Here is a 13,559-nt window from a genome sequence, read left to right as displayed (position 1 = left end):
CAAATTTCAAGTCTCAAATAATAAGAAAGCAGTGACAGTGGAAGAGGTGATTTCTTATGAAAACGTAATCTGCAAAGGGGGCATTTAAGCCCCAAGCTTCAGCTTCCCTCCCTGCCCAGGCACTCGGTGACACCAGCAGAAACTCAAGGGTTTTACTGCTGCCCCTGCTATCAATAAAGAGAAAGCCGTGCTATCCAAAGTGACTTCCTAGTTGACATGCCGTGCTATCCAAAGTGACTTCCTAGTTGACGTAAACGGTCTGTGTCTGCATTGTCAAATACAGCAGCCACTAACTACATGTGGCCACTGAGCACTTGAAATGTAGCTACTGCCACTACGGAGTTGTATTTTACACCGGATAGTGCAAGCCTAGAGAATCATCATGTATTTAATGGTTTAGGCTCCTGGATTTGGGGGGAAAAGATCTTATTAACAAACCCGTGTGGTGGAAAACCAATCTCAATGCCAAAAACTTAAAGACTTATTTCTTTTATACTACTTTTGGGTCTGTGGTATTACATACATATTAGCTTTTAAAAGCCACTCTTCATTATTTTATTTATAAATTAAAACTTATTAAAAAGTCCGAATTTTTCTGATGTAACATATTAGGATAGTAATAAGGGCATACCATGTTATTTGGGTTAAGAAATAAGATTAAAATGGATTAAAAAAAAAAATCAATTCGAGGGCTGAAGGGATGACTTAGTGGTTAAGGTACTTGCCTGCAAAGCCAAAGGACCCAGGTACAATTTCCCAGGACCCATGTAAGCCAAATGCACAAGGTGGAACAAGCCTCTGGAGTTCCTTTGCTCGGAGGTCCTAGCACACCCATTCTCTATCTGCCTCTTTCTCTCTCTCTCAAACAAACAAATAAAAAATAAATTTAAGTCGGGAGTGGTGGTGCACACCTTTACTCCCAGCACTCGAAGCAGAGATAGGAGAATAGCCGTGAGTTCGAGGCCACCCTGAGACTACATAGTGAATGCCAGGTCAGCATGGGCTATAGTGAGACCCGACCTCAAAAACCAAAAACAAAAAATTTTTTAAAAAGAACAATTCCAGGACTGGAGAGATAACTCAGCGGATAAAGGCACCTGCTTATAAAACCTGTCAGCCTAGGTTCAATTCCCTAATATCCACGTAAAGCAAGATGCACAAAGTGGTGCATGCATCTGGAGTTCGTAGCAGCTGGGGGATTGGTACACCTATGCTTTCTCTCACTCTACTCACAAATTAATGCTTTTCACAAAACAGACACAGTAGTAACGTGAATCTACAGTCCTAACCCCTTACTGACAAGGCCTAGATGTTTTGATTTTAAAAGGAAAGGTCCTGCCGGGTGTGGTGGCGCATGTCTTTAATCCCAGCACTTAGGAGTCAGAGGTAGGAGGATCACTGTGAGTTCGAGGCCACCCTGAGACTACATGGTGAATTCCAGGTTAGCCTGAGCTAGAGTGAGACCCTACCTCAATAATAATAATGATAATAATTTTAAAGGCAAGGTTCTCTGTACATATGAAGTCATATTAATTTCAGCAAATGCTGATAAACAGACTTCCAAAGTCTCAAGTATGAGACACATACAGAGTATAAGATGCTCTCAATGTGAACTCTGCATAGTTTAGAGCCGTACATTCCAGTCTGCCCTCCATTAGCCTCTACTCCACCTAATCAGGCCATGCAGCTGCTTTTAAAATCCATCATGGTGCCATTATGCTAATATATCAGACTGCTAGACTCATGCTACTAGACATTTTAAAAGTAGATACTGTTAAAAAAAGTTTACTAAATATCTTAAGACATAAGTAATTTCTAGAGATATTCTTCTGTTCACTGAACATTAAAACATTCTTAGAACAGCTATAAAACCAACACATTTATGTTCCCAGGCAATGTTAAACTGAGCAATAAAAATGCTAAACTCAAGAAATTACTATTTGCTAGAAGGGGGGAGAATCTCTCTTCCCATCCCCACTTCCTCACTACTCTCAGCTGGTTAACTTCCATTGGAGGAGTCAGCACTTTGAAGATGAAGTCTAAAATACATTCTATTTCTTTCCTTTTTTTTTTTTTTTTTGTTTGTTTGTTTGTTTTTGGTCTCACTCTAGCTCAGGCTGACCTGAAATGTACTATGTAGTCTCAGGGTGGCCTCAAACTCTCAGAGGTCCTCCTACCTCTGCCTCCCAAATGCTGGGATTAAAGGCATGCGCCACGGCCTCCAGTAACTTCTTATCTTCACTACTAAGTATTACAGGCACACTTCTAACATTCTGCTATAATAATATTTCATTGATTATCACATGAATAAATTAGTGTCAGTTTACTTCTTACAATAAAAACCTCATGGGAATTAATTTCTACCTAACTTGAATATAATACCAACAATTACATAAATGTAAAAGACACTTATTATAGTAAGGTTAAGTGGTGATTTAAACACAACTGTCCAAGTAAGATGTTCTGTGACAATCATTGTAGCTGTATGTGTGGGAAAATGTTTTGCACAACACTAAGAAGTGTTTTATACTGAAAACACCCCCCCTTTTTTTTTTGGTTTTTCGAGGTAGGGTCTCACTCTAGCCCAGGCTGACCTGGAATTCACCATGGAGTCTCAGGGTGGCCTCAAACTCATGGCAATCCTCCTACCTCTGCCTCCCGAGTGCTGGGATTAAAGGCATGCGCCACCACGCCCGGCTAACACCCTTTTTTTGAAAATGTTTAGATGTACCTTTCAAAATTCATTCATATATTTCAACCCCTCAGTTTCACAGCTATATATTTTTGCTAAAAATAGATTATGAATTTGCAGAACACAGGAAAATCACTACTTGCATTGTTTTTGTTTTGTTTTTCGAGGTAGGGTCTCACCCTGACCCAGGCTGATCTAGAATTCACTAGGTAATCTTAGGGTGGCCTTGAATTCACAGGGATCCTCCTACCACTGCCTCCCGAGTGCTGGGATTAAAGGCTTGAGCCACCACGCCTGGCACTACTTGCATTTTTATAGCAGCAAGACTTAATAAATGCCCACTGAAGTATATCCTTAAAATGAAATAGTATGTAGCCATGAAATAAAGGGAGATCCATATCCAAAAGATACCAATTTGTTTTTAAAATACAAAGTACAAACTACATGATTCCATTTATATATTTTAAAATGATTATCATTTTAGCAATATAGATCCATCCAATCATTAGTTTCTAAGGTATGAAGTGGGAGTAAAGTTATAAAAAGGGAACAGGTGGGAACACTGTAGAATTACAACTGCTCAGTATCTTGACTGTGGTGGTGGATACAGAAACCTACTCAGGTCACAAGGTTGTGTAGAACTGAGAAACCTAGATAGCACTGGTAGACAGCATCAATGCCAATATCCTTATTGTGGTATATATTATAGTTTTACAAGCCATTACCACTGAAGGAGAGTGGGCAAAGACCACAGCGGATCTCACTATATTATTTCTTAAAGGTGCATGAAGACAGCTGGGCATGGCGGCTTGTGTCTAAAATCCCAGCACCTCTCGAGGCTGAGGCAGGCGGGCGACCTTGAGTTCAAAGATCTCTCTAGTGAGTGGACTGCCTGTGCTGCAGAGTAGGGCAGTTTAAAAAAAAAGTGCATGCAAATCTACAAGTACCTTAAAACAAAAAGCAAGGACAAAGTTACACCCTACAAGCTGTTACTTGCCTGAAAAATTAAGGGTAGTTGGACAACATTCAAACTACCTCTAGAAAGGTAAATGAAAACTGACAGCAATGGCTGCCTCTACAGAGAGGGCTCAAGCATTGGGAACAAGATTGGAAGGGTACCTTACCTTTACCCAAATCTTTGTCATGAAAAAAAAAAAAACAACTTAAAAAACCTTTTCAATGTAAAAAAATCTAAAACTTGAGATTGGCAATCCTCAAATGTGGTATATAATATGAGAATATTATCTGGCCAGAAAAGAGTGAAAGCCCATCATTTTGCAGCATAATGACTAGACCTGGAGGGCAATGAGTGGAACAACAGACGAAGAAAACACCACATGTCCTCACATACAGAAAATGCAAAGACACGGAAGAATACAGCAGAACACTGATTACTAGAGGAAAGGGAAGGGGAATAGAAGAAAGTTGGATTAAAAAACAACAGCAAAAACAAAACAAAAACAAACAGAACAAAACCCCAGAAAGGAAGAGTTCTAGTGTTATATAATATAGTAAGGCTACTGTAGTTTACAATAACTTACTATGTTTTATAAAAAGCCGAAAGAGGGCTGGAGAGATGGTTTAGCGGTTAAGCGCTTGCCTGTGAAGCCTAAGGACCCCGGTTCGAGGCTCGATTCCCCAGGACCCACGTTAGCCAGATGCACAAGGGGGCGCACGCATCTGGAGTTCGTTTGCAGAGGCTGGAAGCCCTGGCGCGCCCATTCTCTCTCTCTCCCTCTATCTGTCTTTCTCTCTGTGTCTGTCACTCTCAAATAAATAAATAAAAAATTAAAAAAAAAATAAAAAGCCGAAAGAGTCTGTAGGTTCTAAACACATAAATACATAATGTTGATTAAGGAAAGAAATGGTAATTATTCTGATTTGCTCATTAGACAATGCATATATGCACTGAATTATCAAATAGTACCCTATAAATACATGTAACTGTGTCAGAGTTATTGCTGTTTTGGAGTCAGGGACTTGCTTGAACTCCTGGTTCTAGGCTTAGCCTTGCAACTGCTGTAAATAGACTACAGATGCACGTGATACTGCATATGGCTTTACACAGGTACTGGAACACTGAACTGAGGTCAGGTTGGTAAGCTTTGCAAGCAAGAGCCTTTAACCCCTGTGCCGGGTTGAGTTTTTTTTTTTTTTTTTTAGGTAAAGTTTCGCTTTAGCCCACATTGACCTGAAAGTCACTATGTAGTCTCAGGGTAGCCTCAATCTCACGGTGATCCGCCTGCCTCTGCTTCCCATGTGCTGGGATTAAAGGCATGCACTACCACACCTGGCTTTGGGTTGAAGATTTTTTTTTAATTTTCTTTATTTATTTGAAAGTGACAGACGGAGAGAGGGGGAGGGAGGGAGAGAGGGAGGGGGGAGGGGGGGGAGGGGGGAAGGGAGAGAAAGAATGGGCCAGGGCTTCCAGCCACTGCAAACGAACTCCAGACGCGTTTACCCCCTTGTGCATCTGGCTAATATGGGTCCTGTGGAATGGAGCCTCAAACCAGGGTCCTCAGGCTTCACAGGCAAGCGCTTAACTGCTAAGCCATCTCTCCAGCCCTGGGTTGAAGTTTTTAAGGAGAATTATTTGAATTTTTTTAATAGTGTCAGAATTAAAGTATTTAATCTTCATTCCCATGTGGTGATATATGTGGGTGTGGCGTGCCTGCTTGTTTTTTGTGTGTGTGTACAAGTGTACACGTGCATGCCTAGATGAGTAGAGGCCAGAGGTCACTGTAAGGTGCCTTCCTTTATTGCTTTCTATTCTTAGTTTTCATTTTCCTGTTTTGAGACAGGTTCCCTCACTGAACCCAGAGCTCACTGACTGTGCTGGACTAGTGAGCCAGCAAGCCCTGGGAATCCTATCTGTTTCTCCACCACCGGGATTACAGACGTGCACTGCAGTGGCTGGGTTTTTGTTTTAAGAGGGAATTGTAAGATTTATTTTAGTTGAGGTAAGAGGAGGAAGAGAAGAAAGAGCCCGAGCCGAGAGAAGTTTCCTTCCTTCCACCCAGGTGGGGGAGAGGGAAGGGCTGGGCTTTTCATGGAGGTGTTGAGGATCCCAACTCCGCGGCTCACGCTGGCAGAGCCGGCACTTCACCCACGAGCCATCCCCAGCCCTCATGTGTGGTTATGAATTTTCCCTCATTTTTAAGAACAACTGGTAATCAAGAAAGAGGTGGTGAAAAAAGAACGGCCCTAGCCTTCCTTAAACTTGGTAGAGAGACCAGAAAAAGCAGCATGCTTTGAGGAGGTCCTCTGTGAAAGTTTCTTCTTACTGCCCTGCCTTCAGGACCATTGTACTCTGAATACTAGCAGTCTGTCTTCCCTATACTGCCTGCTCGCAGCAGACACGGCGGCCGCTCAAGAGCTTAACAAATCAAAACCTAGACGTGTGTGGCCTTAAATACAAAATTCGTAGGAGGTCATTCTGTCTATTTGCAAAGAAATTAACATTTTGCTGGTTCATAAGCTAACGTGAGATCATTTTGCTACTATCCAAACCTACATTACAAAATAAGACTGAATCAGGAAAGGTTCTTTTTAAAAATATTTATTTATGGACCAAAGTGAGACCCTACCTCGAAAAATCAAAAAAAAAAATTTATTTATATATTTGAGAGAAAGAGACAGAGAGAGACAGACAGAGGGAGAGAATGGGTGCACCAGGGCCTCCAGCCACTGCAAATGAACTCCAAATGCATGGACCCCCTTGTGCATCTGGCTTACGTGGGTCCTGGAGAATCAAACTGGGATCCTTTGGCTTTGCAGGCAAATGCCTTAATTGCTAAGACATCTCTCCAGCCCTTTTAATTTTAGTGCCCCCCCTTTTTGAGGTAGGGTCTCACTGTAGCCCAGGCTGACCTGGAATTCACTATGTAGTCTCAGGGTGGCCTTGAACTCACGGCGATCTTCCTATCTCTGCCTCCCGAGTGCTGGGACTAAAGGTGTGGTCACCATACCGGCTCTAATTTTAGTTTTTTAATATATATTTTATTTATAGAAAAGGTTTTCTTAAAGTGCCATGTAGCACATCTTTAGGGCCTTGCAAACCAAGAGGATTAACAGGGTCTTTGCTACAACCACTCAATGCTACCATTTCATGTCTGCCAGAATTCTACTCAGCTCGAGTGATAATTATCAGGGCTGAAAACAGCATTTAGGAATTTGATAATCCCAGTTTCCTGATTTTTTTGTGGCAGAACAAAAGGAATAGACTGGAGAATCTCTAAACATCTCTAAATTTCTGTATCAAGATTCTGCCTTTGTTCTAGTTTTCCTTTTTTTTTGGTTTTCCAAGGTAGGGTCTCACTCTAACTCAGGCTGACCTGTAATTAAGACTCAGGGTGGCCTCGAACTCATGGTGATCCTATCTCTGCCTCCCTAGTGCTGGGATTAAAGGCATATGCCACCACGCCCGGCATTTACAGGTACTCTTGAGAAAAAATGTAACAGCAATTTTTTTTAATTTTTTCCCCCTTACAACCAATTTTTTTTCAAAACTACTAGGTTTGGAGTCTGTGAAAGCTCTGAATCCCTGACTCTGTCTTGCTAAACTGGAAAAAAAAATCATTTTTTTTAAAGTTATTACCTAAGTCAGGATGATTTTAAATATAAAACATACGGCAGGCACACTTAAACTAAGGGAGAAGTTAAAATATTTATTAGCCCCAAAGAAAAATACTTAATAAAGAGATAGGTGGCTGGCTAATAAGCTTAATTACATAAAGGATATGGCTAAAGTGGTGCTTTTCATCAGTCTTCTATACACATATTGCATATTTCATGAGCTCATATACCATACAGATCCAAAGCTTTCCTGCTGCATTCTAATAGGTGTAGCTTTATTATCAAACATAAAATTAGTAAGAATGTGCAGATCAGTTTTACATTTGGGAAAAGAGACTTACTTCCTATTTCATTATTTTCAGCTAAGTAAATGTGTTTGCATATATTATCAAAATATGGAACATATCCTGCTGATCACCAGATTACTGCTATGCTAAGCCACAAAATAAATGCTTACGGGGCAGAAACCATAGCAAATATGGAGCTAGGCTTTTTAATGAATTGTTTCAGGGCTGTTTGAATACCAGCAAAATAAACAATTAACCTTTTGTCATTTTAAGATACTTTCTGTTAAATATACTAGCTTCTGCTCAAATATACAAAGAGCAAGCAGTCCAAATAACTTACAGTTAAGCTAGTAATTACATTGGTTTTAACCTAACAATTAGAAGATTTTCTTAAAAAACATTCTCTAGACCTGAAGCCAATTTTAAGAATGGAAAGAAAAAAAGAAAAAAACACCTTGAGAACAAGATCTGACAAAAAGGATTTGAAAACATCTGGCTCTTGTCAGCTGTAAGAGTATTTCTAAGGCATTTCCCTAGGATACACTGTATACAGAAATTTAAGAATGAGAGATGAGGTAACTACCAGCTACTTTGCACAAACTATTATAAGGGGAATACAAAGATTGTTTTCATTGTAAGAGTTCGAAAAATAGGCCCCCTCAGCTAACAACAATGTACACCTCTATATTTCCACAGATATTAAAAAGGCTAGAATCTCAAGTTTTACTAGGAGGTCTTTTCTGTAAGGCAGTAAAACTGTTCCTTTAAGACTTAGATTAGTACTAAGACCATAAATTATTCTCTTTGTATGTGTGTGTGGACTTCCAAACTGAAATACAGCAGTGTTTTAAAAACTTCTATTAAGCCGGGCGTGGTGGCACACGCCTTTAATCCCAGCACTTGGGAGGCAGGGGTAGGAGGATCGCTGTGAGTTCGAGGCCACCCTGAGACTCCATAGTGAATTCCAGGTCAGCCTGGGCTACAGTGAAACCTTACCTCGAAAACAAAAAACAAAAAAAAACCTTCTATTAAAATACCTTTCAAGAATATTCTAGGAGCCAGGCGTGGTGGCACACGCCTTTAATCCCAGCACTCGGGAGGCAGAGGTAGGAGGATTGCCATGAGTTCAAGGCCACCCTGAGACTACAGAGTTAATTCCAGGTCAGCCTGGACCAGAGTGAGACCCTACCTCGAAAAACCAAAAAAAAAAAAAAAAGTATTCTAGGGCTGGAGAGATGGTTTAGCGGTTAAGCGCTTGCCTGTGAAGCCTAAGGACCCTGGTTCGAGGCTCGATTCCCCAGGACCCACGTTAGCCAGATGCACAAGTGGGCGCACACGTTTGGAGTTCATTTGCAGTGGCTGCAGGCCCTGGCACACCCATTCTCTCTCTCTCTGCCTCTTTCTCTCTCTGTCTGTCGCTCTCAAATAAACAAAAATTTTAAAAAAAGAGAATATTCTATGACATGTCTGTCTGTCTCTCTATATATATTTTTTAATTTTTAAAATTTTTATTAGCATTTTCCATGATTATAAAAAAAATCCCATGGTAATTCCCTCCCTCCCCACCCCCCACACTTTCCCATTTGAAATTCCATTCTCCATCATATTACCTCCCCATCACAATCATTGTAATTACATATATACAATATCAACCTATTAAGTACCCTCCTCCTTTCCTTTCTCTTCCCTTTATGTCTCCTTTTTAACTTAACTGGCCTCTGCTACTAAGTATTTTCCTTCTCACGCAGAAGCCCAGTCATCTGTAGCTAGTATCCACATATGAGAGAGAACATATGGCGCTTGGCTTTCTGGGCCTGGGTTACCTCACTTAGTGTAATACTTTCCAGGTCCATCCATTTTTCTGCAAATTTCATAACTTCATTTTTCTTTACTGCTGAGTAGAACTCCATTGTATAAATGTGCCACATCTTCATTATCCACTCATCAGTTGAGGGACATTTAGGCTGGTTCGATTTCCCAGCTATTATAAATTGAGCAGCAATAAACATGGTTGAGCACGTATTTCTAAGGAAATGAGATGAGTCCTTTGGATATATGCCTAGGAGTGCTACAGCTGGGTCATATGGGAGATCAATCTTTAGCTGTTTTAGGAACCTCCACACTGATTTCCACAATGGCTGGATCAGATTGCATTCCCACCAGCAATGTAGACGGGTTCCTCTTTTCCCACATCCCCGCCAACATTTATGATCATTTGTTTTCATGATGGTGGCCAATCTGTGTCTGTCTATATTTTGAAGAGTTCACTCAAAGCAGGAAAATAAGGCAAGAAGTCTCCAAACACACAACCCCTCTCCATCCTGAACTCTGTTTGCTTGCTTAGACCATTCTGGGTCCAGGCCAAACACAAGGAGCTGTTGGAAATGTTGACTGCTAAGGGAATCACTTCTGAGTTAACATATATCCACACAGACCTCATACTACTTAGCAGTTAAAAGCATTCGGGCTGACACCAGCAAACTAGCTAGTTCCAATAACAGCTCTTCAGCTAGCTGAGCTCACCTGGATGGCTGCAAAGGCCAGTGCTGCCCAGATAACATGCATCATGATTTCTTGAAGCTTCTTTACAACTAGAGCCTCACACCCCTGTAAAACACAGTCATTTTCATTAGCAAGCTTTTTTAAAAGTGAAAGCTTCAGAGACAGATTAGATTATTATTCATGGGTAAAATGAAAAATAAAAATATAAAAAGTAGGAAAAAAAAAGACATGATTAAAGCAACTTACAGACATGAAATTAAAACAAAAGGTAATGTATTAAGAATTATTTATATAAAAAAATGTCATTAAAGACAAGCAAAAGGTCAAAAAGAAGTTCCAGGCAGTGATAAGATAGTGAAAGACACCAGGCCAGATGCCTGTCTTGGCCAAGAGACTCACCTCAGCATAGAGGTCGGAGGGGTTAGCCAGGCTGCCGTTACAGCTGCTGGCAGTCTCTCTGCAGCAGCTAAGAGGGACACTCTGGTTTTTGGTTTCTTTGAACCAATCTGTATTTTCCCAGTCTGAATAGTTATGAATTCCACAACAGTGCAACTAGACAAAAAGAAATATTTATTAGAAATCCAATGCAGAAACTTGGGTTGAATTTGGAGTTCCTGCATTAGAGAGCTGTAAAATAAGCTACCCTACACAAGTGATGTCCAACAGAAACTTCTGCAATGAAGGAAGCACTATGTATGGTACAACACAGAACCTCAGCCACACGAAGATGAACTGGGCACTTAAAATTGGTCAGTGTGACTGCAGAACCAAATTTTCAATTTCAAAAAAATTATTTATTTATTTATTTACTAGAGAAAGAGAGAGAGAGGGAGGGAGGGAGAGAGACAGAGAGAATGGGCATGCCAGGGCCTCCAGCAACTGCAAATGAACTCCAGGTGCACATGGCCCCTTGTGCATCTGGCTTACGTGGGTCCTGGAGAGTTGAACAGGGGTCCTTGGGCTTTGCAGGCAAACACCTTAACTGCTAAGCCATCTCTCCAGCCCCAAATTTTCAATTTTAATTTAAATTGTCACACATGGCTATTGCCTTTAGGCCCTCCAGACAAAAAGGACATTTCCTGAAAGAGGTAGTTTCTCATTTAAGGAAACTCTTTATATCTTACATGCTAATTATTTCTGAGTTAAGTATTTCCAATTTCAAAGTGTTTAAAATTTTTTGTCTGAAATGTCTGGGGATTGCTTTAAGAAAACAAAGCAAAAAGTGTATGGGTAATAGTTGACACAAGAGTGGTAAAAGCTGATAAATTTGGGGGCAGGGTTAAAGGGACAAAATCTATTATGACACCTTCATCATGGTCATAAAGGGACACACCAAATTTTTCAGAAAGAACAGAGCTAGTTTGATGTCAGTGCCCTCAGGCAAGCTTACCTGTCTCTGTACATAGTCAATGGCTCGGCTAGCAGCATCAGGGTTGGTGCCATTGTAGGTCTTATACACTTTCTGAATGCTGCGGTCAACCTCATTTTCCACCTGTATCAAAACAAAGAATTCAGTCCTCAACTATTCAAAGTATCAGTCAAGGTTTCAACTAAAATTTCTAAATAGCATGTTTGCCAATTACTACAGCACTTTGCGTATTTCTTTTAGGAAACAGTGAGACTTCTTGCCTCTAGATATTCAAACTAACAGAAAACAGTTCAGATATGTTAAATCATATAGGTTAAAAGCATCAAAAGGGAGACTATACACAAAATGGAAACGAACGATCCACGCAGGAGGGAGAGAGCAATTGCACATCAGGGTGGATGCCCTAAATGTCACATATGGATGTCTTCAGCTTTTGGTGTGTTCTCATAAGACCTACACACTTTTTCTTTCCTGAAACAGGCAAAAACTTTGAAGTATTTGCAAGATATTTTTAGGACAAAGACCAACTTTATTTTTATTTTACTTATTCAATGTTTAGACTTGGCCAGAGTGCAAAAGTAATTAGCAGGGCAAAACAACAACAAAATCAGTCCTTAAAAGTTGCATGAGTGTGGGGAGGCTGGAGAAATGGCTTAGTAGGTAAGGTGTTTGACTGCAAAGCCAAAAGACTCTGGTTCAATTCCCTAGAACCCACATAACCCAGATATATAAGGGGGCACATGCATCTGGAGTTTGTAGTGGCTGGATGCTCTGGTGCACCCATTCTCTCTGAGCGCCCCCAAAATAAATAAAAAGTTTAAAAAAAGTTGCGTGGGTTTGACACTATATGAAAAACCTAATGATTTATGTACATCAAAGAGAAGACAGGAAACAAACGGTTAAACTTATTATTGCCAATTATACAAGTCATACCTAAGTGTCATTGACTTAAAAATAAGTGCTGGTGCCGGGCGTGGTGGCACCTGCCTTTAATCCCAGCACTCAGGAGGCAGAGGATCACCGTGAGTTTAAGGCCACCCTGAGACTCCATAGTGAATTCCAGGTCAGCCTGGGCTAGAGTGAGACCCTACATCAAAAAACCAAAATAAATAAATAAGTGCTTGTACCAGATTCTCCTTGCCCCTTTCTAAACTGACTGGACCTATGTAGTACTTGTAACAGTGCTGGGCTGAGACCTGAAACTGACAATTTTATCAAAGGCAGGGACATAATTCATTGCAAAAAAATTGGGAGGGGGCAGTTTAACATGTCCTTCTGTACAATGGACTGAGTATCAGCTGGGCATGAGTCATGCCTTTGACAACACTGTAAATTACAATGGGGATGGTTCTATTATATCTTTATCGTGCTTCTAAAGTCATACAAAATTAACTTCAAGCAGACTTTTTAGCCTTAAATAATACTGTAGGTTAGAAAAAAAATGAGAAAAGCAGCAGGAGTAACTAAGTGAAAGGAGGGGTGAGAGCGAACTGCTGACAAGGGCTTAGTGATCTGCACTGCCAGAGCCCTGGTTCTTGGGAGGCAGGTAAAGGCAGACTCACAAGTCAAGGCATCCCTTTCTTTAAGTCCTGAATCAAGGCCTTTTTAAAGAGGCAATGAAATGTAAATCCTTAGAAAATAGAAAACTTATGTACTCCACACCCTTCCCAGTATAAGGTCTTTACAAGCTAAAAACTAAGAACTTCTCATTTGCAAACTATTCATTCACAGCTGGGTGTGAAATCATTTAAAGGAAATTAAATATCCACAATTAAGAATAACAGAGTTGAGCTGGGCGTGGTGGCGCACACCTTTAATCCCAGCCCTCGGGAGGCAGAGGCAGGAGGATCACCATGAGTTCGAGGCCACCCCGAGATTACCTAGTAAGTTCCAGGTCAGCCTGGGATAGAGTGAGACCCTACCTTGAAAAACAAACAAACAAACAAACAAAGAACAACAGAGTTGAAGTCTTGACATGTAAATAATTTCTAGTTAACTTTAGATACTAAAGCAGTAGCTTCACTGAGCTGAAGCAAAAGAAAATGTTGGCACTGAGCAAACCAACTTGTTCGGCTTCCTTGAACAGGGTCAATCACCTTTGAGAGCAGTATGTGAACTCCAGTCGACAACGTAC

General features: G+C 40.7%; 1 protein-coding gene across 1 annotated transcript in view; it reads right to left on the bottom strand.

Annotated features, from left to right (window-relative positions):
- Tspan3 (tetraspanin 3) overlaps window positions 1–13,559 on the bottom strand; it is a 31,200-nt gene that overhangs the window by 955 nt on the left and 16,686 nt on the right. The window contains exons 4-6 of the mRNA XM_045161049.1: window positions 11,447–11,548; window positions 10,456–10,608; window positions 10,078–10,161 (exon numbers count right to left, since the gene is read on the bottom strand). Coding sequence (XP_045016984.1) covers window positions 10,078–10,161; window positions 10,456–10,608; window positions 11,447–11,548 — 339 coding nt within the window. The remainder of the gene's footprint in view (window positions 1–10,077; window positions 10,162–10,455; window positions 10,609–11,446; window positions 11,549–13,559) is intronic.

Source organism: Jaculus jaculus, chromosome 10 (genome assembly GCF_020740685.1).
Source record: "Jaculus jaculus isolate mJacJac1 chromosome 10, mJacJac1.mat.Y.cur, whole genome shotgun sequence".
Lineage (NCBI taxonomy): Eukaryota > Metazoa > Chordata > Mammalia > Rodentia > Dipodidae > Jaculus > Jaculus jaculus.
Note: the sequence above shows the minus strand (reverse complement) of the source record. Positions and strands in the feature narration are given on the sequence as shown.